The sequence below is a fragment of the Monodon monoceros genome, unplaced genomic scaffold (assembly GCF_005190385.1).
Source record: "Monodon monoceros isolate NGI ecotype Baffin Bay Population unplaced genomic scaffold, NGI_Narwhal_1 Super_Scaffold_3, whole genome shotgun sequence".
NCBI classification, from domain to species: domain Eukaryota; kingdom Metazoa; phylum Chordata; class Mammalia; order Artiodactyla; family Monodontidae; genus Monodon; species Monodon monoceros.
In genome coordinates, this window is record NW_021703780.1 from 47497008 (window position 1) to 47523290 (window position 26283).

The 26283-nt window shown below is 38.0% G+C and overlaps 2 protein-coding genes across 6 annotated transcripts in view; one reads left to right on the plus strand and one right to left on the minus strand.

The window, feature by feature from the left end:
- Window positions 1-8633, plus strand: part of CMC1 (C-X9-C motif containing 1) — a 76195-nt gene extending 67562 nt beyond the window's left edge. For all 5 annotated transcript variants that reach the window (XM_029243545.1, XM_029243547.1, XM_029243546.1 and 2 more), the window contains exons 3-4: window positions 5138-5228; window positions 8372-8633. In XM_029243545.1, the coding sequence (XP_029099378.1) occupies window positions 5138-5228; window positions 8372-8492 (212 nt within the window). In that variant the 3' untranslated portion in view covers window positions 8493-8633. The remainder of the gene's footprint in view (window positions 1-5137; window positions 5229-8371) is intronic.
- A 2083-nt stretch (window positions 8634-10716) lies between these two features.
- Window positions 10717-26283, minus strand: part of AZI2 (5-azacytidine induced 2) — a 36502-nt gene continuing 20935 nt past the window's right edge. Inside the window, exons 5-8 of the mRNA XM_029242498.1 lie at window positions 25612-25760; window positions 20733-20791; window positions 15206-15324; window positions 10717-12946 (exon numbers count right to left, since the gene is read on the minus strand). Of these exons, the coding sequence (XP_029098331.1) occupies window positions 12534-12946; window positions 15206-15324; window positions 20733-20791; window positions 25612-25760 (740 nt within the window). The 3' untranslated portion in view covers window positions 10717-12533. The remainder of the gene's footprint in view (window positions 12947-15205; window positions 15325-20732; window positions 20792-25611; window positions 25761-26283) is intronic.

The window sequence follows — 26283 nt, forward strand, 5'->3', positions numbered from 1 at the left end:
ATCATGGACTCAGAGGTTGTGAAGAGCTCTTACAGTTTCATTACTAAATTTTATAAACAAATGTATTCACAAAGTCAGAGCTGTTTACAAACTATTTCCCATGAACTTCATGAAATACTGTTGATTATATAGATAATGTGCTTTGTGGCCTGTGGCCATGGCTGCCCTCTCTGAGCAGCCATTAGGAGGGAGAGGACACATGCCTTGGTTCAGGTCTTAACCCCTGCACGAGACGCTGGTGAGCTCAGCACCCAGGGCCCTCTGCCTCCACAGCTTGAGGAGGCTCTGCACACAGGCCTTCACTTAGAAGAGAGCTTCTCCTGGGAAAATTAGCTTTAGATTTCAATTTCTATTATAAATCTAAAACTCACAGACACCTTTGTCTGAAGTGAAATCTTAAGAAAAGTTGACACCTACCTAGACTGTCCCCAAATTGTATCATTTAAAAACCTCTTCTGATTCAGTAACTGGTCAACAGATCATTTATACATTGTATCAAGTACATCTCTGTTTTTATTATCTAGCTCACTATAAGGAAGCCGTTTTATGCGTAAGATTTCCAGTTGTAGAGTTGATTATATGTTTTGAATTTAGGGTGATTTAAAAATCTGCCTACTACATTTCTTTAATAAGCAAGACCTCCTAAATGTCTTTCCTTTAGATTAAATTGAAGTTCCAGATTTAAAAGTGAAACCATCAAGATGGTGGTGTAGTCATGGAAATATTACACAGAGCTTATATGTTAAAATTCTAAATTACGTTGGTACCCAAATAGAGCTCTGCTTTTTGTAATGCTGGAAACAAAATAGGTACTCTATAAGTACTTTACTGATTGAGGAAATAAAAGTACTAGAAAGTTAGAAGTAAGTGCTATGTCTAAAGATGGTTGTGTAAAAATTCATAAGCTCAGGATTTTTTAGAAAATATAAGTTAGTGGAATCATAAAAGGAGTGGTTCTGGTCAGAGATATGAAACATTGGAATTACTTCTTTTAATATTGTATGTTTTTAAATTGTCATTTCTCATTGAATGCTTTAGTTCTACCTGTATGACTGCCTTTGCAAAATAATACGTTGCTTGAAACTGACTAAATGAAACGTGTGGAAGGTAAGCGTTTCTGCTCCCACGCACAGCCTTGCCCTTCATCCTTGGCTTAATCAGGAAACCTTATTATTGGCGGTTATTCAAATATTAAAATACATTCAGAAGTTCCATAAATTAAATGTGTGAAAAGCAATGAATTCCAAACCATTTCTTTCTCTTACTGCTTTTATATGGAGGTTCCCCAAGTTTTTTCTTATATAAACTGGAAATTATATGGACTTCTTGTATTTAATCACAGTATGATTATTTTGCCCATTATCCTAGACTAATAGGAGAAGACTTTATGTCTTTCTGTTTTCCCTAGCTTCACTTGATCCAAATTTTATCATGCCCACAGAATATTTTTACCCATAGTTTATTTATTAAGTGGTTTCTTTCAGAGAAATGAGTGTTTACAGAAGAAGGATAGAATTTCATGTTCTTGATATTTTGAAGAAAAAAGTCTTGAGTGCTATCTTTAAACACATTTCTTTAAAGTTTGGAATAACTTTTAATCATCTCTCTCACTGTTTATTGATATTTATTTGCATTACCTTAAGATATACATAAGTGAATGAAAGTTCATTTTCATAGTCTTTAACGGTGAATAATTTATTTATATACAGGTATACAGGCTCTTTAACACTTAATATTGAGAGACAGAAGAGATTTAAATTGGGCTTGTTTCAGAATACCATCCTAGGAATCTGGCAACATCACTGATATATGAATGTTTGCTAATGTGGTTTGAAAGAAGGATCCTCATTAAAATCTTGTTGCTAAACAAGTGACAGAAACCTTACAAACAGCTTGAGGCTTCAGGCCAGTCACAGTTACTCCTGAAGAGATCTGGACAAGTGTGAAAATACAGAGACTGTGCCTTTATTGTAATCAGAACACATAAATGCTATCTGGAGTCAGGTCCCTACTTGAGGACATTTTTAGTCATATTAGGGAAAACAAATCTTAGCATATTTCAATGCCTAAGCCTTCTGTTGTGAATTTGTCAAGTGTAAAAGTATTGGGTGTGTTAAATTCAGAAAGTGTACTTTTGGTAATAGCCCTTGTATTCATGTTTTCCTGCAAGGGATTGGGGTTTGGTCAACTAGCATATGTTCATGAGGTAAAGTTCATGATGCTCATGACCTTTCTGTAGATGATACTTGAGTGCGCTGGTTGATCCAGGTCTCTGAGTGATGGTGAGGCTGCGAGGAGTCAGCCCACGGTTTGTCACCACCATCTAACATTTAGTCACTTCTGGATTAACTTTATGTTCACATGCCCTTTGAGGGTTGCTCCTGTCTTAATTCTTATTTAGGATCATAACCCTTGCCTCTAGAAAGGCAGGTCTTAACATCAGGCTGTACGAAGAGCAGTTCATATGTAGGGATGCTAATGGCTTTCCAGAGTGGAAGTTAGTGGACTTTTCAATAACCTTGTGGCCCCCCCATTCAGGACCTTAGATGAGAACGAGCTGATTGTAAGTCTGCTCTGCCTTTTTGAGTCATAGGGGATCCTCATCAAAGGACACAGGAAGTCCCCTTGCTCTGATTTGGCCCACGTGCCCAGCTCATCAGTGAAGAGATGACAAGAACATTTGTAGTTGAGTGAAAAAGATGCCTGATTCGGTTCAGGACTCAGTAAACAGGGGCAGTTCTGAGACTGGTGAACAGCAAGGTGAAGAAGCCCATGCTCTGAGCTGGAGCATCCCTGCCCCGCTGTGTGTGACCAGACACGCACACCGTTTGAAGTCAGGTCCTCTCCCACATCAGCTGTCCTCACTCCCATCGCCCCTCATCCTGCAGACTGTGCAATGGACTTGGACGTCCGTGCCATAGGCCTCTTGGTCTGGCACAGCCCCTCGAAGGAGTTTCTTGTGCATTTACAAATCTCAATCATTTTCAGTTTGCTTGTGGTTTAAAATTTCACTTTTGTTACACATTTTGTGTCTTCATGGAGACTCCTGAAATTACCTGCTTGCTTTAAGATGATTATAAATTTTATTTCTTAGTAGCTGAAAGGGTAATACAGAGCTCAAGAAAAGAGGGGAATCCTGATAATTTTGTACTAAAAGAGTTATAAAAGCTATTCTCCAGCTTCTCTGTGAGGATGATGTCATATTTTAAGGTCTGACATGGACATGGTTGGTTACAGACTGGAGGCGGCAGGGCCTGGGACTAGAACCCCCAGTGGGTAGGAGAAGGACCAGAAGAGTTCAGGAGAGTTGCTGCCCAAGCAGGGGAACCCCACACACTGTCCTGAGGAGGGACCTGGTCTGACCCAAAGCAGACCCAGTAGAGAAGCAGAGGGCCCCACTGTGGCTGGCCTCTGGCACCTGGGTTTTCTGGGTTGGTGGTCCTGAGAAGGCAGGATGCCAAGGGGCCAGTACAATTTAAAAGGGAAACTACCAGAATGGAAATGTGATAGAAAGCCGTTTGGATTTTCTGGGGCATTTCAGAGTTGACTCAGGAATGGGATGGGAGCCCTATTATCAGAAGTGAAGGACCATGGCAGGTTGTGTGAAAGAAAGAGGGTAACTTGATGCCATCAGAAGACACACAGAAACTGGCCCCCAGAGGCCTGTGTCTGGACACAACTCCCCTTTTACTCTTCCTATTCATTTCTTTTAGAATATACTCTTTTTTTTTTTAAATTGAAGTATAGTTGATTTACAATGTGTTAACTTCTGCTGTACAGCAAAGTGATTCAGTTACACATATATATACATTCTTTTTTTAATATTCTTTTCCATTATGGTTTATCACAGGATTTTGAATATAGTTCTCTGTGTTATACAGTAGAACCTTGTTGTTCATCCATAGAATATACTCTTTTTCTCTGTAGGGAGACCTTGGAGATGCTGCAGGTTTGGTTTCAGACCACTACAATACAGTAAATATCATAATAGAGCGAGTCACACGAATTCTTTGGTCTCCTGGTGCATTTAAAAGTTATGTTCACACTATATTAAAGTGTGCAATAGCCTTATGTCCAAAAAAAGAATGTACATGCCTTAACTAAACAATAGTTTATTGCTAAAAAATGCTAACCATCATTTGAGCCTTCAGCGAGTCGTAATCTTTTTGCTGATGGAGGATCTGGCTTTGATGTTGGTGGCTGCTGACTGATCAGGGTGGGGTTGCTGAAGGTTGGGGTGAATTTCTTAAAATAAGACAACAATGAAGTTTGTTGCATCGAAGGACTCTTCCTTTCATGAATGATTGCTCTGCAGCCTGCAGTGCTGTGTGATAGCATTTTGCCCACAGTAGAACTGCTTTCAAAACTGGAGTTAGTCCACTCAAACCCTGCTGCTGCCTTATCAACTAAGTTTATATAATATTCTAAGTCCTTTGTTGTCATTTCAACAAGTTTTATAGCATCTTCACCAGGAGTAGATTCCATCTCAAGACCACTGTCTTTGCTCATCCATAAGAAGCGACTTCCCCTCTGTTCAAGTCTTATCAGGAGATGCAGCAATTCAGTCCCATCGTCAGGCTCCACTTCCAATTCCAGTTCTCTCGCTATCTTCTCTGTGTTGGCAGTTACAATAGTAACATCAAAGATCACTGATCACAGGTCACCGTAACAATTATATTAATACTGAAAAAGTTTGAAATATTTCAAGAATTATCAAAATATGACACAGAGACATGAAGTGAGGAAATGCTGTTGGAAAAATGGTGCCGATAGACTTGCTCGAAGGAGTATTTCCACAAACCTTCAATTTGTAAAAAAAAATGCAGTGTCTGCACAGTAGTAAAATGCAGTACAATGAAGTCTGTCTGAATTAGAAATCCTACTTACTCTCTACATTCTGCCTCTGTGAAGTCCCTTCACTCTTCACCTCAGAGGTCTCCTCTCCCCCTTTCAAATCTACAGAGTAAAGGACTTTTATTCTGCCTTTTATCCATGTACACGTCTTTCGTGGAGCATGTCCTGTGAGCCAAGCACAGTCTAGGTAATAGATGTTAAATGAGTGAATATTTTAGAGCTGTTAACAATTACAGTGATGTAATTACAAGTCATTTTTTTTCTTCCAAATTTTTTATTTCAGATTTCACTAAATGTTGCAAGGACTCTGGAATCCTTATGGTAGTAAAATGCCGCAAAGAAAATTCTGCATTGAAAGAATGTCTAACTGCTTAGTAAGTAGTTACCTCAGCGTTTGTGCTCCTGTGTATAATGTGTGTGTGTAGTATGTGTAGTAGATAAGAGTATGTTATTTAACTCATTACATGTAATCTCTACTTCTCCCCACCAAATTTGTCATATAGTTGGCTGAGTCTAAAATTTTAATTTGTTAAAGATTCTTCTAAGAAAAACGATACAACATATTTATGAAGGGTCTTTTCAAGTTTTGTGTGTTTGTCAGCATTTTATCTGATTAAAATACATGATTTTTCATATGATTTAATAAATTCCTTTTCATGAACAGAAAATAGAATATGTTTATCTCTTCTAATGAAAAGGTACTTTTGCCAGCCTTGGGATCTTTTGGACTAATGTAATTTAACTTCTAGGAGAGTTGCAATAAATCAAATGAAGGCTACAAAGGTAAATTTAGATTTTTGAAGTTAAATTACTTTGAAAAATAATTCTTAAATATCATGTTCACTGATATTCTGTTGTAGTTCCTTGAATCTTAAAGTAAAAATATGCAGAGGTCTTTGAATGCAGCTGCTTTCTGCTCATCTCCCCACATGTTTTATCACCCACATTATTGACAGGCAGTGTTGTGGATACAGTGCTTTAGTGAGTAGGGAGTTGGTAGTTGTCCGTGAGATCTTAGTTTTGGCGAACCCTTACTTCCTTCTGTACTCTGCTCCCCTAGCCTGTGAAGCATCTATGTCAGGATTGTTTGATACTTCTTAGGCAATTACATAAAATGTGGTGATTATCTGAATCTTAAATTGTTTTCTTTTTTGATAACAAATAATGTACACATGAGTTTATACTCTTTTAGAATACTGAACCTCTACATTTATAGATGAGGAAACATACTCCAAGTCCGCATGTCTTTGCTCAAGTCAATAAACAATTCTAATAGCTGCTCTTTTTTATGAGCCCAGACCTGCACTAAGCGTTTAACTGTGGAGAAGTAAGAGTTCTGGTCCCTAGAGCTGCCAAGAGATGTTGAATGAATAGATGAACCTCTTTCACATTTGTGTGACTGAATTTGTTAAATTCCCTTTTGTACATTGATTGAAGGATTTTGACACCTCGGTTTCAGTCATCATATCATAGGGACTCATTATTCTTAGTTGGGACAGGGCAGCACTGGAGCCAGGAGCAGGGACCGTGGGGAAGGCAGCGAGCTGGTGTCTCCTGGGTCCCCCGGGGCGTAGCTCCCCCTGCAACCCATGCAGGGTCCTCACTGTCAGGTGGGGTGATTCTTCCTCACGTGGAAACACGTCACCCCAGCGCTGGCACATAGGAGATACTATGTACTCAGTAATTGTTAGCTCTTTTTAAAAGTTCGTCTGTGTTATTTGTTAGCTTTTGTTATCTGGATATTAATCATTGGCATATCCTGCCATCTCTCGCCCCCTAGAGATGGAGAAGATAACAGGTCCCAATCCATCCTGGGGGGCAGGGGGAGGCTGTAACTGCTTAGAAGAGAGGGGAGCAAACCAAGAGGAGTGGCTGACATTTGTGGGAAAGAAATGAGAGCTATTAGGAAGCATTCTACTTGACCTCAAGTCTCAACATACTCTAAGAAATACTGCTTTTTTGTCTTTGCTTGAGTGGGGGCTCTGCTTTACTTACTGTCAACATTCCATGGGTGGAACCACTACCCTCTCTCATCTCCGCCTGGTGACACCCTGAGTCAGTTTTGTGTTCTATTATTTCTCCCCGTCTCTTCTCACTCATCCTTCGGTAAACTGCAGTCTGGCTTCTGCCCTCACGACACTGGAACTGCTTTTCCCGGAGGTTCCATCTTTTCTCTGATACTTGATCCCTCTCTGGAAGCCCCTGGAAGTCCCTTCCATCTGGCTTCCCTCTTTAAGCTCTTTCCTGTCTCCTCGGCATCTCTACCTATTTCTTCTCCACCTTTTCTTCCTTAACCTCTTCCTTAAAGCTGGTTCACCAGGTTCTCTTCTCCGTTTTAAATCTGAGAAAGCTCAGTTTGCACCCGTGGAATTCAGCTGCTTCCTATGGGTCATGGCATGTCTCCACTTCCCTCTGCCGGTCCGAAACCGAACTGAGCTCCTTTGACTCCTGCCTCGTGTCTTTGTGAATTATAGTTGTCTTGGATCTAGAATCTTCCTGATCTCCTGTTGATTTCATCTCCTCATTCTCCCCCAGATCCACTTCGTCCTTTTCATCAGAACTGTGCTTCCTTTGGCTTAGGTCCTCCTCATTTCTTGTCTGGATTATTGTAATAGCTTATTTATTGGACACCCTTGCTGCCCACCTTTAGCCTATCTGCCACATGCTGTCAGATTCATCTAAGGCAGTGGTCCCAACCTTTTTGGCACGAGGGACCAGTTTCGTGGAAGAGTTTTTCCATGGTGGGGGCGGGGAGGGGATGGTTCAGGCGGTAATGTGAGCGATGGGGAGCGGCAGATGAAGCTTTGCTCCTTGCCCGTCGCTTACCTCCTGCTGTGCAGCCCAGTTCCTAACAGGCCGCAGACCAGTACCGGTCCGTGGCCCAGGGGTTGGGGGCCCCCGATCTAAGGCCCAGAACTGATCTTACAGTTGCTTTGTGAATAGTGCCCGTTCAGGGTAGATTTGACTTCTCAGTGGGGCATGAATGAATCGCCATGATTTGGCCCTCCCCATTCCAGCATCTCATGCCCTTTCTCCTGCACATGATCTGCTATGGTGGTACTAATCTACTTGTACTTCTTCATGCGTCACAGTTTTTCCTCATCTGTGGGATTTTCCACATGTGCCTTCTATGTGGGTTTCTGTTGGTCCTTCAAAATGCAACTCAAACGTGACAGCTTCCCTTTTTCCACTCTGCCCCATGTTTCGGGCCACAACTGCCGTAGTACTTTGTGTACATAATTGTGATGCAGTCTTGTCTGCTCTCGTGGATACCTGAGGATGGGTGCCCTGACTTCCCATTGTCCTATCCTGGGACATTGGTATTCAAAAAAGAACCATTAGGTCTTTTTTTCTTTAATTTGGTAGCCTAATGTTTACAATGAATTTATGACCATTACTAAAAACCTGCTTCTAAAGATTGTGCCTGATGAACCGGATGTCTGAATTTATTGTTAAAATAAGCTTATATGCTTACGAAGTGATTCACTTTAAAAGATTTTCATTTTCTTTCTCATAGCTATAATGATCCAGCCTTTTATGAAGAATGCAAAATGGAATACCTGAAGGAAAGGGAAGAATTCAGAAAAACTGGAATTCCTACCAAGAAAAGGCTGCAGAAGCTTCCCACAAGCATGTAGGCAAATATTCAAATGATACTCAGTAACGCCAATGTTCATGGAAATCAGGTCACCTGAAATGATGGACTCAAAGAAGTGTTTGCTTTATCCTTAATTATGGAAATAATTTTATCTGAAATAAAGGTTTTTTTAAACTTCAAAGTTGAGTTTATTGAATGGGATAGGAGTAAGTGGGGAATTGGCACATGGTTTACCTGGGCATAATGGGTTTATCCTTAATTATGGAAATAATTTTATCTAAAATAAATATTTTTTTTTAAACTTCAAAGTTGAGTTTATTGAATGGCATAGGAATAAGCAGGGAAATGGGACATGGTTTGCCTGGGTTGTAATGGGGTTTTTCATATAGAGAACAGCTATAGTTCTCTAACAGTGATACCAGTCTTTAGGTTTCCACATGAATCTTACTCATCAATCTATAGACTAATCATGGGGCCAGAAGTAACTAAAGGAAAGCAGGAATGGACAGCCTTCAAAGGAGTTAATAACTTGGCAGTATAGCAGGACGGTCATGAACCTGGCTCCACCACTGAGGATTAACTGAGTAGGTAAGTAGAGTATGTACTTGGACATACTTGGAGTCTTGGACGTGGTAAATGCACTTTAATGGTTATTAGTAGAAGTAAAGGCTTATTTGGAAACATAGATGAGGAGATAAGTGCTTGTACATGAATTAGTTTTACTTACATCTTTAATAGAAAATTTCCTAAAATGTAGTGGCATTCCTTGACCTGTTAATTCTGCTACTGAAAATATTTTAATCTTTTAAAAAGTCTTTATAAGGATGAATGACCATTTTGTAACATAGTAGTGGTTTCAGGAACTAATGTAAAAAATTTGTCCCGATGTAATAATTTGATCCCAGGTTCAGCTTTTATATTAAAAGTTGCTTTTTTTCCTATGAGCTGTTAACTCTTCACCATAGCCATTGCAACTAGTTTCCAGGTAAGTAAAATTTTTATGTATTTACATAGTTTTTATTAAAATCACAAATAGAAATTCCTGCCTACTAGGGCAAGATTTAACTTAGGCCATCGAGTTAAAAGTAAATAGGACCCTAAAGAACCATGCGATGTTCAAGTTCCACACTTTGCTCTTGAGTAGACCACTCAAAGGAACTACTTGACTCTTACTTGAAACCCAGAGAGACCACATTTTCCAGGTATACAGATCAAAAGGAGGGAGACAAGAGGAGCAGACAAGCAAAGAAGATACAGCCACAGAGACCACATGGCATGGGGGTAAACAAGCCCACGCTCCTCTGGGGGCCTTTTGATTTCCTAGAGCACAGGAATTAGTTTGTTTTCAATGACTTAAGTGAGGAAAGGGCAAAATGGTTACTTTAAAAAGCTACTAAAAATATACAGCTTGTGGTTATTTTATAATTATTTTAATTAGAATTAGAGGGGCCAGCTTCATTTTTATGTGGAAAATTCATCTATGTAGATGTTGCTTCCCCACAAGTGCTAGACAGACTAGGTTACAGAGTATAAAAATGTCCACTGCATGCATGGTACTCTGGGGAATCCATCCCCGTCCACTCGGCTCTTCCTCTGGCTGGCACCCCTGCACCTCTGCTGACCCTCTCCTGTTCAGTTACAGGCCACAGATCTTCTACCCGTATGATCTGCCTTCTCCAGACAGCGTTTCTGCATGAGACCATGACTGTTTTCACAGGATTCAGTCCTTTAGTGCTTGAAGCCTGAACTCTTCCCTCTACTTTGGTTGTGTTCCACAGAGGTACATCCCTGCTCTAGTTATGAATTAGGTTCCACTTTAGCAGAACCTCAGTTTCCTTTTAGAGAAGATGTAACTTCTATTTTAGCTAATGGGGAGGATTGAGAGGCTTTTGTTGTTGTTATCCGTGTTCTTTTCACTCTGTTGAGTTATGGATGTGCTGAATTGGGTTATCCTTATGAAAATCTGGAGGTTAAAGAAATTTTCAAGGGAAGTCCTTTGGAGCAAGCTTCAACTAGTATGAAACAAGTCAACAAAATCTTCCATTTTAAATAAGCTACAGATGGGCCATTCTCTCACTTCTCTTTGAATCTTACCAATAACAGAAATGATCATAAAATACATTTAAAAATTTATGACTGGGAAAATTTCTTTTGGTTACCCTTTCCTAAATAGTTTTACATCATTTGTTTAGCACTCTAAACTGTCAAGAACATCTAGCATACCTGTTTGATAGCTACCCTATTGTTTAGATGCAAAAGCATTGTCTCCATTCAGAAGTTGGTTTAACAAGACAAATGTCTGTTACGTGAATCAGATTAACAACCTATAATTAGTACATGACCCTGGAATATTTAGGCAAGGACAATATTTCCACTTCAATTTCAAACAAAAATAATTTATTTTAAGTAATGTCTTGGCATTGTTCAAAACATTCATCAAGCCATTATGTCATATGACTTATTTTCTTTACAAAGGAAAATGCTCAGTCTTGGTTTTAAAAAAGGCAAACCAGTAAGCTACATTGGAGATTAGATATAATGTACAGCCTATGCAGCCACATGACAAATAGTTTCTGCTGCTTTATTACACAGGTAGTTGCTTCCTTCAGCTAAAGCCTGGGGTCTTATATTTGTTTTATGCATATTGGGTTTTGTTCTATTACTTGGCAGGAGATTGTACTCCCTCGAGTCAGCTGTGTTCATTGGTCAGAATAAATTCCAGCATCTGACACCAACTCCATTAATCACAGACAAGCTTGAGTAAGTGAGTAAGATAATAGAAAGACAAATATCTGGTGAATGGTGAACACTGTTTATATATGTATGCTATTCAGTTAATGTAGAAGAGATTTGAAATATTCTTTTGAGTCCAAGGTGTTTGCAACTGTCTATCAAAAAGGATAAAGGCCTTCTACATGAAATGCTTTATCTCAGGCAAAAGATGTAGGAACGGAGACATATATTACGAATATTCTTAATACCACCACCCTGAAAGAATACAGAGAAATTTCCGTATGAAGCTATCCTTGTTACTTGTTTATAAATGATAGGCTCTTAGAATCAAAGCGTTGGGGGACATTTCATGATTATACTATTATCATGTATCAATACAGCACAGAATTTGGTTTCTAGGATTCTAATTAATTGAAAACCACTTTCTCAATAAGTAAAATCATTACATTTCAAAACAAAGTTTAACCAGTTAATAAGCTGCTCTACATAACAAGCAGGTGTAGACCCTTTGAAGAAAACGGCTTTATACAGTTACACACCCATTGGGATTTTCACTATAGCACTGAAGGACAGATTAGACTGAAGCCTTTGTGATACTATTCCTACTTCTAACTGGATAATGTATATGACTGTAATAGTTTATTCACACACCACATAGTTTTTCAACTATTTCATCACTTTTTTTCAATTAAGACTTGAGGGATGTACCAGGACAGTTGGCTTCAACGAGCAGATTTCAAGTCTTAAAATCCAAATTGTACTTTAAATTTTATCAGCATCGTGATTATAAAATGACTTTAAATCTTATACTTTGAGACACAATAGCACATATAGATGCAGTAACCCAGATAATATTGTTCCACTGTAATTTCCTTATCCTTACGCGTTATAAGGTCAGCAGAAATATAACCTAAGTCACATTGCCATTTTACTCCTTTATGCAACTTAACATGCTTTTTCTCTGAGAACAATGGTCTCCTTTATTTTTATGAGTTAGGCATTTCACATGCTTTGTAAAACTGTGTCTGAAAACTTTCAATTCCATTCTTCATGTGAGGGGCAGAAATGTACAATTATCATCATCAAAGGTAGAGTTGTCATTGTGAAACACCTTAGGTTTATTAATTAGTAACACATATCTGATTCTTAGCCAGAATATGGAGCTGGAGGGTGTTCTTTCATACTGAAAAATCAACTACATAATATGGTACATTATGTGCAAATGTAAATACTGAAGAACTCTGCAAAAGTTTAATCAAAATCTCCTTTCAGTTTGCTAATGATTTCCCAAGAAAACCACTGAGGGAGATACAGCAACCTCGTGAGAACATCATAAATCTCTTCATAATTAATTTTTATAATGGCAGTTTTGATTATGTTGATCCAAGTAATGCAGTGGTGGCAGGTTGGGTAAAGGCAAAGGTTTATTTTTAGTTTCCCCAAAGGTTGTCTCACTTGATTTAGGAGGGCTTGGGAATACCCAAGAATTATCTTCCAGAGAATTTCTGCCATAAGAATTGTGTTCCTGAAAGTTTGTGCCATCGTGAGGAATGGATCGCTCATGATCTGTCCATGACTGGAGAGCTGCTTTCTCTGATAAAACCTTTGCATCTCCTGGTAAAGGGGAAGACGTGGCATGACAAAGAGTTTTGCCGTTTGGTGAGAGAGGGGCCTGTCTTTTGTATGCTGCAGTAAAATTCATCAAGTGCAGCTTTGTGCTGTCTTTCCCAAGGTCTTCCATGCATCCTGCTGGGGCACAAGCTGAAAAGAAAGCACAGGCTAAGCATCAGCTGTCCTGGTATTTATGATCATAGAACAGTAAACACACACTTTGTTAATTTGGTTGATTCTAGAACTGGAAATGGACATTTCCAAGTTAGTGCGATCACTGTGGCAGTGTGACTTGAAGTTGACAGATGATCTCAGTTCTAATCCTGGATCCGCTATTTACTGACAGGGTGACCCTTGACTGCTCCAGGTGTCACTTCTCTCGTCTGCAAAATGGACACAGGAATCTTGTCCCGCCCATATCATAGTGAACATGAGGAAATTCCTATTTTAAAAAGCTGGAAACCAATTCACTTAAAATACAAGTAAAGACCCTGTTCCTGGCTCTTAATATGGCTGGAGAAGGCTTGCAGAATGTTTGTGTGTCAGTGGAGACTAAGAAAGCTGTTCTTAAGCTTTAATAATTTTGTTAGATATAATATTCCTTAGCTTAGTCAAATCTGTTTTCCATAGGTGGTCCAAAAGTAAATTTTTCCAGAAATAACTACATTGTGAATTGGTGAGACCCAACTGAAATTTGATATATATTAAAGGCTTTTATGGATAAAACAATTTAAATTAAAAGCTATAAAATCATCTCATTTCTTGTCAAATATATATAATGGTAAATGTAAATTCTGCTATGGTCACAATATAGGTCAAAAAAAAGCAAAACAAATGAGTTTAGTAACATGTAATGGCTTAGAAAACAGACCGCTCTCCAGCTGCTGTTCAGCCACAGACAACACAAAGCAAGGGTGTGTGCTTCCCTCCCTCTGGACGGATACCAAGTGCCACCAAGGCCTGACTCTAGTTTTAAAGGAGAAAGAAACTGAACCACATTAAAAAATAAGCTCACTGCCCCTTTTCTTGGGAGGAGGTGACAGTGCTCAGCTTCTGGACAGGGTGACATGTGGGTCTAGAGAAAAGGTGACCTGGGCTTATCTCTGTCCACTCCGCAAAGCACTCAATTCTTTGTGGAGAGTGGTGGCCCCAGGCCTGGCACTGTCGTAGGAAACGTGCTAGAAACTTACGGTTAAAAGCAAAGATTGATCATTCACCAGCTCAGAAACGACACAACAATAAGCATTTCCAAAGGAGTAGAGAGCATTTCTCCTTAATTATTTTTTGGAAGTTCTATTTAGTATATAAGAGGCTCACTGAAAAATTACTCCATGAGTCTCATTTAAGAGAGGTCTTATTTCTACCATCAACTTAAAGTTGTCTCATATGTAACCCTGGCCACTGGAAAACCTGAGGACAAAATGAACCGTAAACTAAGTTGGGGCGTGCCAAAGTACCTTATTGTTTTGCCTGGTTCATAAGTAACTAACCCTAGAAACAGAAAGGCAATTCTGAATTTAGCTTTCTGTCCCAACATGCAACGTCCCCCGCCCCACAGGAAACACTTCTGAGGAGAACTATTTATAAAATCTCTTGTGCCCTCTTTAGGGACAATTTGAGGTACAAATGACAATTTTAAATTAATGATTTTTTTAAAAAAAGTCACATCTCATTCCTTTAAAAATAAAGTTTACAGCATTCAAATTTACATTACACAACTTTACAGGAATACAATCATTACGTAATAAAAGGTACAAACGCACTGATTTTTCTCAGTATAGAAATAGCTTTGGCAAAGTAGCCACTACTAGTTAACACAAAACTCAAGAAAAGGTTTAATCAGCCAAGCAGTTAAATATGCAAAGCAATGAAAATTTTTGTTTGGTTGAAAGGGCTAAGTGAATATAGCATCTAGTCTCTATTCAAAACAATCTGTCCTTTAAGGAAAGAAAAATTAAGTTTACAAAAAATGAAAATAACCAAATAACGAATCAGAGTTCTCTCTTTAAAAACAATTTAAAGAGCTACGTCTTTGGTATATTCTGTAGCACTGGAATGAAAGTAGCTTTTGGTGTCTTTTTTTTTTTTAATATATGAAGTAGTTGTGGTAAAAGGTCAACTAGAGCAAACTTAACACCTCAGCCTTGAACATATAAGCAACACTTGGCTGAGAAAAAAGCCACAAGGGGAAAAGAATACAGTACTGAAGAAACACACATCAGCAACACCTTTATGTGTGAAGTTGACCAGTATGAGGCTGAAGCCAGAGCAGAGAATGGGTGGCTGTGAATAGACTACATATACTTTGGCTTATCAAACTCATTTGATGAGATTTCGATAAGATACGATAACGAATGCTCTTTGAGCAGCTTGGCTGGAATCAGTGGTTTCCGGCAAACCCTGACTTGCCTTTCTTGATTGCAGTTGGGGTTTTCAGCTTTCTTAGCAGTTCAGCTTGTACTTGAGTCACCAGATGTAAATTAGACATTTCTCTCTTCAGTTCCCAGTATGCACTTTGCATATTATCACTGAAATACAGGGTTGTTTTTTTTTAAAAGAAAAAAGTTAATGGTTATTATTCTCTGTGGAGAGAAGGGAATAACTTTAAAATAGAAATGAGCTTATCTTCATTTCTGCTCATATTGTTGTGAAATAATACAAATTAAAGTCCTCATTAAATAATTAAAATATTTAAATAGAGCATTATAACAAGTGAAAAAATCTTATTCACAGTAACACCGACCTAATTTTTATCAATTAACTCTACTATATTAAACAGAAGGGTATTATAAAAAGTATTCTAACCAACGAGTTTAATAGTGCCCTCCTCAGGACTGAGATTTTATGATAGCCTATGATGTGCAGTGGCGTTAATATACTTAATAGTAAGGAATATGGTCTTCACTTGCAAATCTGATCAAGAATAGGGCTTCCCTGGTGGTGCAGTGGTTAAGAGTCTGCCTGCCGATGCAGGGGACACAGGTTCGTGCCCCGGTCCAGGAAGATCCCACATGCTGCTGAGCGGCTGGGCCCGTGAGCCATGGCCGCTGAACCTGTGTGTCCGGAGCCTGTGCTACGCAGCAGGAGAGGCCACAGCAGTGAGAGGCCCGCGTACCGCAAAAAAATAAATAAATAAATAAAGTGACATTCATTCATGGATGGATTTTGAATTTGTCTTTATCTTTTGATTATTCTGTTCTGATGTTGTGAATTGAAATGCTGTTATCAATTCTGAATGTACACCGAAGCCCACATTAAAATAAAATTTAGGTTTCATGCATTCCAGTCTTTTATGTTTGACTGGGCTGTCTCATATTGTTGGTTCTAAACCAATGTGACATGACAGCACAAGACATGAAGAGCCAGCTGATTTCCTGGTAAGGGAAAAGGAGCTGGAGAGAGGATTATATGAAACAGAAATAAAAACTTCACAAATACCTCTCATTTTACCTCAATTATCTGAAAAGTTATAAATCAGTTATTTTAAACCTAATTCTATTGAGTTTCGTCTTCCATTAAGCATTCTTATTTGCATATTCATGATTTTTTTTAGGTTCTTAGTTGCCAACTAAATAAATCAAAATCTTCAACACATATGTAAGAACAACTGATCTCATAGTGTTCAAACAACCCCTACTGCCTCTTAAAGATATTAGTATAATTTTAGTAATAATGAAATCAAACAAACATGTCACGTCATGCTTCAATTTCTGTCTAGCTATAAACAAAAACCTTTAAACAAACTACAAGGATAACACTCTTCATATCTAAATCTAATATCCTATTCTAATTATGGAAACAACAGATATATTCAGTTATTTTGAATTATGACATTCCTTTTTTGTCAAAATATTCCCATTCCACTCAGACTATAATTCTTTCAATAGGAGCAGGAGAATAAACTTTATACTGCTTTTGAGAAAAATCTACTTGTTTTAATCTGTTGTAACGTCATTTGTTAACCAGTAGTCTATTAAAAAACACAGGGATTTTTGCAGGTTTTTCATAGGTGTGAAATAATTACTTCACAAAAATTAGTCAACCACCTCTGCTTTGGCAGTCAACATCTGAGCCGTGTGCTACAATGAGTGTCTCACATAGGAACTGTCTGAAGTGTGAAGAGTCAGTGGCTCCTTGGTGCAATTCTGGGCATTCAGCATGCTTCCCAAAAAGAGTTACTCATATTACGTAGCAGCTAAGTGTAAACACTGTACATGTGCTAATTCATGCAGACAGTCATGATATGAATCATACAGATTAAAAACAGTGGCTTAAGATTGTAAATCAGTACCTGACTTGGAGAAAAGCAAGTACAGTACTCAAGACAGTGTTTGGATACTGGAATATCAAACATTGCATCATTCAAAATAGCTACCCATATAAAATAAGAGAAAATTATAATAGAGGTGTTAATGCAGCACTAATACACATTTTCCAATTCAATTTAATGAAGACTGCTTATAAATTAGGTGACACCAAAAACTAGGTCACCTAGTTTAACATATGTCTAATCTTTTTCTTTTGCCCTTAATGTCACCTGAATAGAAAACTACAGATATAAAAAACTAAAATTATTACTAAGTATAAGCTCTCCCTCTTGTGGATAACAAATTAATGGCAGTTACTTTACACTTCATTTATATTAAAGTGCTATAGTCTTCAAAGTGTGTTAAAATTTTTAAAATTCTACTTGAACAAATCATTGCTTAAGTAAGACTGGACAGTTGTCATCCACAGATCTTTAGCAGAGCTCCAGCTAACCTTTACTTATCCAGGTATTTTTGAGCCTATAAACTGTTCCCCTTCTACCTCCCACCAGCTGGGAATATAAATTAGTTAAATTTTGCTTTAAATACCATACAAGCAAAATCCTAATGATATATATAGTTGTGTACAAAGAACTCATAAAGCTACTTGAACACTGAGATGCAACACCAAAGCACCCCAAATGAAAACCCTAAGAAATAAGACAGATGAGACAAAAAGATAATGGTGGTTGAGCATGTACTATGTGCTAGACAGGCACCTCACCCGGTTCTCACACAAACGCGGCAACCTGGGAGCTCACTTCACACACAAGGAAGCAGGTGCCAGAGAACTTCCTGACTCTAACAAGCTGCTGTTCAAAGCTGCCTTTCAGCTATCCAGTCCTGTGACTGACTGCTGCCCTTTGTGGGTAACATTTTTCAAATCATCATAACCTTCAGCTTCATCACACTTGCCAACTACTGACTTCCAACACAACCTTCTTCGTCCCAGTATAAAATTCCACACCTCTAAATTTTAAACGTAATGAAACCTGCTTATCCACATCTCAACAAGGGGGCACATGTCCAGCTTACATAGTAAAAACTGTGTAAAAGCTCAGTTTTCTTAATTGACACTGTACGTTCAACTCTTTACTACTGAATGTTCCTTGTATAAGAAAAATCTACTTGATTTTGTTTTTTTTATTTCAGCCCTATTTTTCTTTAGCTTTTGAAAATTTATTGAACTATTACATTCCCCAGAGGAATTAAAATGAAAGTATGGGATAGTCTTAGCCAAGAACTAGAGACTTTGAAATGTATATCTTGACAACTGTGATTTCTTCAAACAAGCATCTTTCAAATATTTTTAATTGTAAGGCACAGCAGGCAATCATTTTACACTACAACCCATATTCTGTTATGTTCTATTCTGTTTTCTTATTTTTTAAATGCTTGTCTTAACTCACAAAATTTCATGATCAACTAAGGCAACACAGCACAGTGTGAAAAACACTAACCTAATCCCTATTTTCTAAACCAAGAATTTGCATCTGAAAAAGTTACCCCATACCTAGATCTGGCTTAAGAACTGAAGGCAACAACATAAAGGTAACCCCAACTAGTACACTGGCAGGACATTGGCCAAGTTTCTGATGCCCGGGCTGTTATTGTTAAATGATACTGTATACAATGAGGAACATATAAAAGGCCTCCAGTAATTAACATGTTCACTCAGGAAACAATATGTTACCACCTTGTTCCCCTGGCAATATGATAGAGGAAATGCAAAAAAGGAGGTGTTCCAAAAAGGGAAGTTTTCCAAATAACTGGAAAATAATCCTTAAAAATACCTAAACTTTTAGTTAATGGTTTTATGGAAACATTCCTATGTACTTTTCTAATATAGTAAACTTAATTTATCATCTGAATTGTTCCATTTAGAAGTGGATGATGTAACTTAAACACTAATAAAACATAGGACTATAAACTGTAAATAGGTATAAATGATAAGGTAAAGGAAAAACAAGATAAAATGCAGTCAGGAATGAGGCTAACATAAAAATCCATGATACAAAGTTTACCAAGGGTAAGCTACAGTTTGGTTATTAGTTTTCTAGTTGCTAACCGGAAGAGGGAGAGCTAATCAGTTCTGCAATCCACACTGCTATGGGTCTGCAAACACAGAAATGTACTTGAGCACTGGGGAGCCATTAGGACCCGCTTTAATTACACAGTTCTTTAACATACAGAAACTCTTAGACTGAACTTAATTCATTCTAAAAGCTTTTTCTCAGTTGATACCCTGAATTGATACTGAGCTTTAGAGAATTCAAAACTGTACTTCAAAGCCACAATTACATAGTTCTCAGCCTCAGAAACCAGACTCATCTCTTGGGGCCTTCCTCCTCCTCCAAATCCTGGCCTAGAGATCCTTCACTATCTTTTTAGTTATATGATGCCTTCAAACACCCATCTTTTTGGTGGGTGGTGGACAACTTTTCAAGTTATTCTCAAAAGAAGTGATCCAAATTATGTAACACTGCCCATGAATGGAAGCAGAAGCCCTGTTCTATACCATGTACTTCTAATAAACTATATAAGCCCTTTTATTTGACCTACTGATTCTAACATGCTTCTTTCCAAAAATGGTTTAAGAAGGCTTATAAAAATGACAAATACAACAAAATTAATAAGGGGAAACCTAGGTTGACAGGAAGAAAGAAGGTAACTGACATAGAAGACACCTTGGAAAAATAATTCACATGGATGCTATACTAGACACATGTTTTAAAAAAAGGAAAAACTTCCTTGCTGTATATTTAGATGAAAGTTGAAGGTATAAGTGAACTACTGTTTGAATGGCAGGGCTGAGAAGCTGCAATAGAGACTCTGGCCCATGACGCCTATAATACTTACTGCTGGCCCTTCACACAGGAAGAGGGGCTGCACCATGTTTCCTCATACTGTTTTCCCCAACTGAGCATTTCTCTCCATTAGATTTTTGATAGGAAGAATAGGTATGAGATAATTCAGTAAATTTTGGAAGCCAAACGAGCAAACCATGAAGTCAAATGAGTATGTTTCATTGGGTGGAAGCATCCATGGAGAGAGGGGATGTTAACATAGCAGAACAAAAATTATCAGATAAAACAATGCACTTATGTTACTTAAATAAAAATGATATATATATTTGAGGAAAAAAAGGGCCGAAGTAACATACATGAACTCTGATAGCTACTTTTATTCTTACCCCAAGAGGATAGTTCTCTTAAAATTCATGTCATTATCAAAGAGTAAGGCTGTCCAAGTTTGCCCTTAAGACAAAGTGATATTGCTGTGTATGGAAATGTATAATTCTTCATGTAAAAATCAGAATTACAGAATACTTCTGCACAACTAGCTCCCTAAAATCCTATCTAAAATATTACTGAATGTTCAAAAACTTTATCTAAGGCATCACAATATGCACCTTTCTACTGCTCAAGTTCAAGCCTGTTGTTAAGGAACAGTTAAATATTTTTTATAAATACATTGTGATCAGAAATTACATGCAGTACCCAAATAGTGTCAACCTGTTTTTAAGGTTAAATCATAACAGAAATCTATGTACCTATACAAAGTGGCCTACAGAATAATTATTATTGTTATATAATGTATTATTATTGAATGCTGAAGGATGTTCATACCTTGAAATGCTTAGTCTTTGGAGATCTCTGCTCTTCAGATTGTCTTCCTGAGATGGATACTGTCATTGTTTAAAAAACAGTTTAAAAGTTGTAATTGTTACCTTCTATTTATTCTCAATACTTTATTACCCTACACGTGCTTCAGCTTTTACAGAATACATCTGTAACTGTACAGCATAAAACTAGTATCTTATATTCAATTTTAATGAAATAACTCCAAATTTATACCAGGTATTTCTAAATCATTTCCAATTATTTAAAGTCATTAATGCTTTAATTTTCTTTAAAAAATACACTTGCTCTCACATAAAAGACCTTGGAGTCTTACAAAATGTATTTCTGATGATACCAATCTGAAATCTATATTCAAAAAAGGGTAACAAATTGATCAAATTACTGTTTCTTCAGGTATAGATGAGTGAATTCCACCAGAAAATGGAAGTTTATTGGTATTTCACTTTCTGATATTATTACAAAGAAGCACTAAAATTTAACAGATTATTGTTTAAAAAGATTAACATAAATTTCTTCTTTCCACAAGAAAATGACAGGGAAAGGACTTCATAAAGTCCTTATATACTTCCAAGTTTTAGTAGTTTAGGTTATAGATGACAAAAAGAACCTATAAAAGATATTTAAAAGTGGACTTAATACATTTAAGATAACTCTGTAACACACTTGTTTGCAATGCATTCAATTCAGGGTCTATAACAAATAAAAATGACTACCACAGGCACTAATTCTATTAGCAGAAATGGCCAGTATAAACTAAGAAAACAAAATTTAACTTTACCATTTCTTATTTATATAATCTAAATGATATTTTTTAAAGTGGAACACTAAAAAGCCACAAAAGGACTTCATGAGTCCTCTGAGTTTGGGAGTGTAAAATATCAGAATGTACTACAGAGGGCTTCCCTGGTGGCGCAGTGGTTGGGAGTCCGCCTGCCGATGCAGGGTACGCGGGTTCGTGCCCCGGTCCGGGAGGATCCCACGTACGCGCGGAGCGGCTGCGCCCGTGAGCCACGGCCGCTGAGCCTGCGCATCCGGAGCCTGTGCTCCGCAGCGGGAGGGGCCGCAGCAGTGAGAGGCTGGTGTACCGCAAAAAAAAAAAAAAATGTACTATAGAAGTTAAAGTGTCTTTGGATCTCATTGTTCAGAAAATACCAACTAAATACTGTAAATGATTTAGTTGCATCTCAGGGAGCCCTGTGGAGAGGGGAAACAGAACTGGCCCACAAGTCAAAGGAAGTCTGACCACTAACAAAGCACATAACCTTGGACATTTTCCTTTCCTGTTCCTCATAGGAAATGAAGGAATCAGATCAAGTCACTTTTCGTTTCTCTGTATAATTAATTAAAAATACACATTTTAATTACTGTATACTTATACATATATGCACAATGGAAACCTTCCTTGTTTTGTTTTTTTTTTTTGCGGTACGTGGGCCTCTCACTGTTGTGGCCCCTCCCGCTGCGGAGCACAGGCTCCGGACACGCAGGCCCAGCGGCCATGGCTCACGGGTCCAGCCGCTCCGCGGCATGAGGGATCCTCCCGGACCGGGGCACGAACCTGCGTCCCCTGCATTGGCAGGCGGACTCTCAACCTCTGCACCACCAGGGAAGCCCAACCTTACTTGTTTTTAAAGCCAATGATAGTAAACAAAACAAAACAAAAAACCTAACAGTTTTGCTTGGTGAAGTATTTCTCCAGCTACCACCTAACAATTCAGAAAATCTAACGTAAATTAGCAAAAAGCACAAAGGAATTGTCTCTAATACTCAAAGACCCTGTCCCTGGCCAGTCATCAGTTTGCCATGTTCTAAAGGCAGTAATGGATATGTTTCCCAACTTGTGCCATCTGATGTTGGAGTTTCACATAAATGGGCCCATAGCTACAAAATCCTCGGAAACACTGTTCAAGTTAAATAGGTTCCTGTACTTCAGGACTGCTCAGAACCTTTAGTACACACAGCACACTGTGCATCTCCAAAGAGGCTGCCATTGGCTACCTTAGGCATCTACACCAACTCCATTTACTGAGCCAGTGTTTCCTACACTTCAGTCCTAGTGTCTGTTTTTCTAAAAGGATCCACTGTTCTGAATATAAGTGGCTGGAAAACTGGAGGATACAGAAAGTAAAGAAGGCCCATAGTGGAAATGACCCTGGAACCTTGACCTCATTTAATACCAATCAACTGAGCTCACTAAGTACTTTAAAAAAAAGCAAAGCCCCCAAAGCCCCACTATTCTGTCCATGTAGGATGCTATTTCACACTTCAGAAGGTGTTATATGTTTCACAGAGAGCACCATCTTAAAAATATCTGTAAGTATGGCTACAGTAGATATAAGATTAATGTGAAAATAAATTTTCTCTCCATAGCTTGCTCTTTGACTCCCATATCCAAGAGGACTCTGACCAGTAACACCTTTGAAACAAGACTGAAATGTACACATCCCACAATACCAAGATTTAAACTTGGAACCCTTGATAAATTGATAAATTTCCACTCCACCTTTCCTTGGTTCATATCTCTATATTAGTTGTGAGCATTTTTGACTTTAAATCTCCCCTTCTCCAGCCAAATAAATTCCTATGAAGGGACCGTGTCTTAAATCCCCTTTTCAAAAAACAAATTCCTCCCTTACCTCACCTTCAACTCTTAAAGTTTCTTAGTCTCAGCAATAAAGACTCAGCAATAAAGCAACATCATCGGCAATAAAACAAGTGATTTCTAAAGTTTCTTCTACCTTCAAGTCTGTTTCTGTGATTTGTGAAAGACCAATTAAACTAAAAGCAAATTTATCCTCTAGCACCACCTAGTGGAAAACAAATAATAAGAACTGAACTGTATTAACACATATACACCCCTAAAGCGCTTTTCTGGATTACCCTAATTAAAATTTTTGAAACACATTCACTTACTGAATACCTTATGTACTAGGCACCATGCTGCTTAGATATTTAATGTCAAGTTTATAGAAAAAAGTTCAGTTAAATGAGTTTGCTAATGTCACAATAAGCAACACAATCATGAACCAAGTTTTTATGATTCCATGGTTCTGCTTCCTACTCTATAAGGAGATATCCATTATTTATAAAAGCTATCAAATCATTTCAAGTAGAAAGTATATACTGACAATTGTAATTCAGAGTTTCAAGATGCAGATCTTTTCCTGCAAGCACATCTTTTTAAAAGAAGCCTCTCAAGGGCTACGGGCAACTGGGCTTGCAGGACAGGATGCTGGAAGCTGCTGAAGGAATTGTGCATGTGATCACGGGTGCAAAGCTAGGAAAATCAACTTCAGATGTCAAGTAGGAAAAACAATTTTTTTTTCTCTAATGGGAGGTGATAGTAATTTTTATAGTGAGTGTTTCCCCTTTATCAGGCCTGGGGGCTCCAAATCAAGTTCTCACTGTCCAGTTCAGAGGAGTTCACTGGGTAAAGGCCAAGGTAGGATGCTATATTATTCTTAATGCCTGTCTCATTCTTAACCAGTGGTCACCTTCAGTAAAGACCACATTACAGACGAGAGACCTGTCGGCTCATCTAAGGACACTTGGGACTCAGGGCAGAGTGCTGGCTAGCAGTCAGGAAGCGTGGGCGGAGCTCCTCTTTCAGATGGTGGCTGCTCAGAAGAACCTAGGGTGGGGACATAGCTCCTTAGTAGTGCTGGATACTCTGATGGGCACAATGTTGACCTGAGAAATAATTATCTATGTGGCTACCTTAGTTTGAAATACATAAGTGTATAGAATGTATATAATGGCTATTGAACTCCAGACTATTAAACTTTTCAATTTCTTGTAATAACTATTTTAAACTTTGTGTTTGGAGCATTGCTCCCACACTGCTCTGCTTCTCTATCATTCCTTCTTTTTATTCTCAGCATTGTCATGACATTGAAAACATTTATCCAATCTTTTCTGAACCCAATGTAAAGTTGTCCCTCAGTATCCTATCCATGGGACACTGGTTCTAGGATCCGCAGTGGGTACCAAAATCTGCATATGTTCAAGTCCCACAGTCATCCCTCTGTATCCTCGGGTCAGCATCCGTGGATTCAACCAACAACGGATAGCGTAGTCTACAACCTGTGGTGGCCTCGATCCACAGATGTGGAACCCATAGATACCAAAGACCGACTGCATACTTACTGAAAACAATCCTTGTATAAGCAGACCTCCACGGGTCACAACCCCATTGTCCAGGGATCACTGTATTAGTAGACAGACTCTGGGTGAGGACCTGAGAGGCAACTTGTGTTTCAGTGGATGACTTCAGGCTAACCACACTTTAACAGCTCAAGCAGGGTTTTTGTTTTGCTCCCCACCCCCACCCCCCGCTCCGCCAACCCCAATTCTTGCATTCTCAGCTATTAGCTGAAAATTAAAGTTGCTCCAAAAGTATTAGACTTCTGAGAATTAGTGGATGCTGTAAAGTTTTGTTTTAATAATTCTAAAAGCAAGTCTCCTGTCATGTCTAAATTAATCAAATTATTACGTTAAATGAAGTGGGAAACTTAAAACCTGAGTTCTCTTTAAACTTTACAGAGAAAAAAATGACTTAAGGAAACTGAAGGAAAGGAAGTCTGAAAGAACTGCTTTAATAAATTAATAAACTAATAAGGTTTTTAAAAATTAGCTTTTAAACAACAAAACCATAATATAATTCTGGGATTATGCTAAAAGTATACAGTTATCATATTTTAGCAAAAATGATTAAAGGGCAAGATAAAGGTGAATTTTCAGATAATGTGACTCTCTAAGTAGTTATAATTTATGTCAACTCTATGATTTAACACTTAGTTATAAATCCTACATATGATGCACACATATGCATGCTGAATTTCTCAATTTAATAATTCTGTAATACCGTTTGTTTGGCTTTTTGTAGCTCTATTTTGAGATCTCTACATTCCTTCCTCATCAGTTCCAGTTCTTGTTCCAAACCATGGATCTTCAGGTCACAGCTCAACTTTTCCACCTCCCAGTTGGATGAAGGTGGATTTAAATTTCTTATCACTACAAAAAGGATGGATATTAAAATTGTTATTTCTGACTTCTACATTGGTTGCAATTCAAAAAAGATTATGCTAATAAAATGCAGGTTAAAAGAAAAACCAATATAAATAATGAACAATTACTAAGTTTCTGAAAAACAGTAATTACTTTCACGTATCTATGCTAATAAGAAATCTAGCAATCTTATTTTAGAATGTATTAATTACCCCTATCTCTGATTTTTGGTTTAGGTTAAAGAGCAAATTTGTCAGCCTGAAACTTTAAAATATACAACACATATCAAGCATATGCTGAAATTATAGATGGATGAATAATCTATATATGTCAAGGTTGAGAGTGATAAGAATTAAATGAAGTGAGTAAACTGATGCTCACTCAGCTCATCACTCCATCTAGTCCCTTTACAAAGTATAAAGTTTGACCATCAGGCCTAGAACATAACTTCCAAACAATTTTATTCATAAACATTCCACTGTATAAACTCAATACCACTGGATATGGACTAACCCTTGACTTGGTTCCT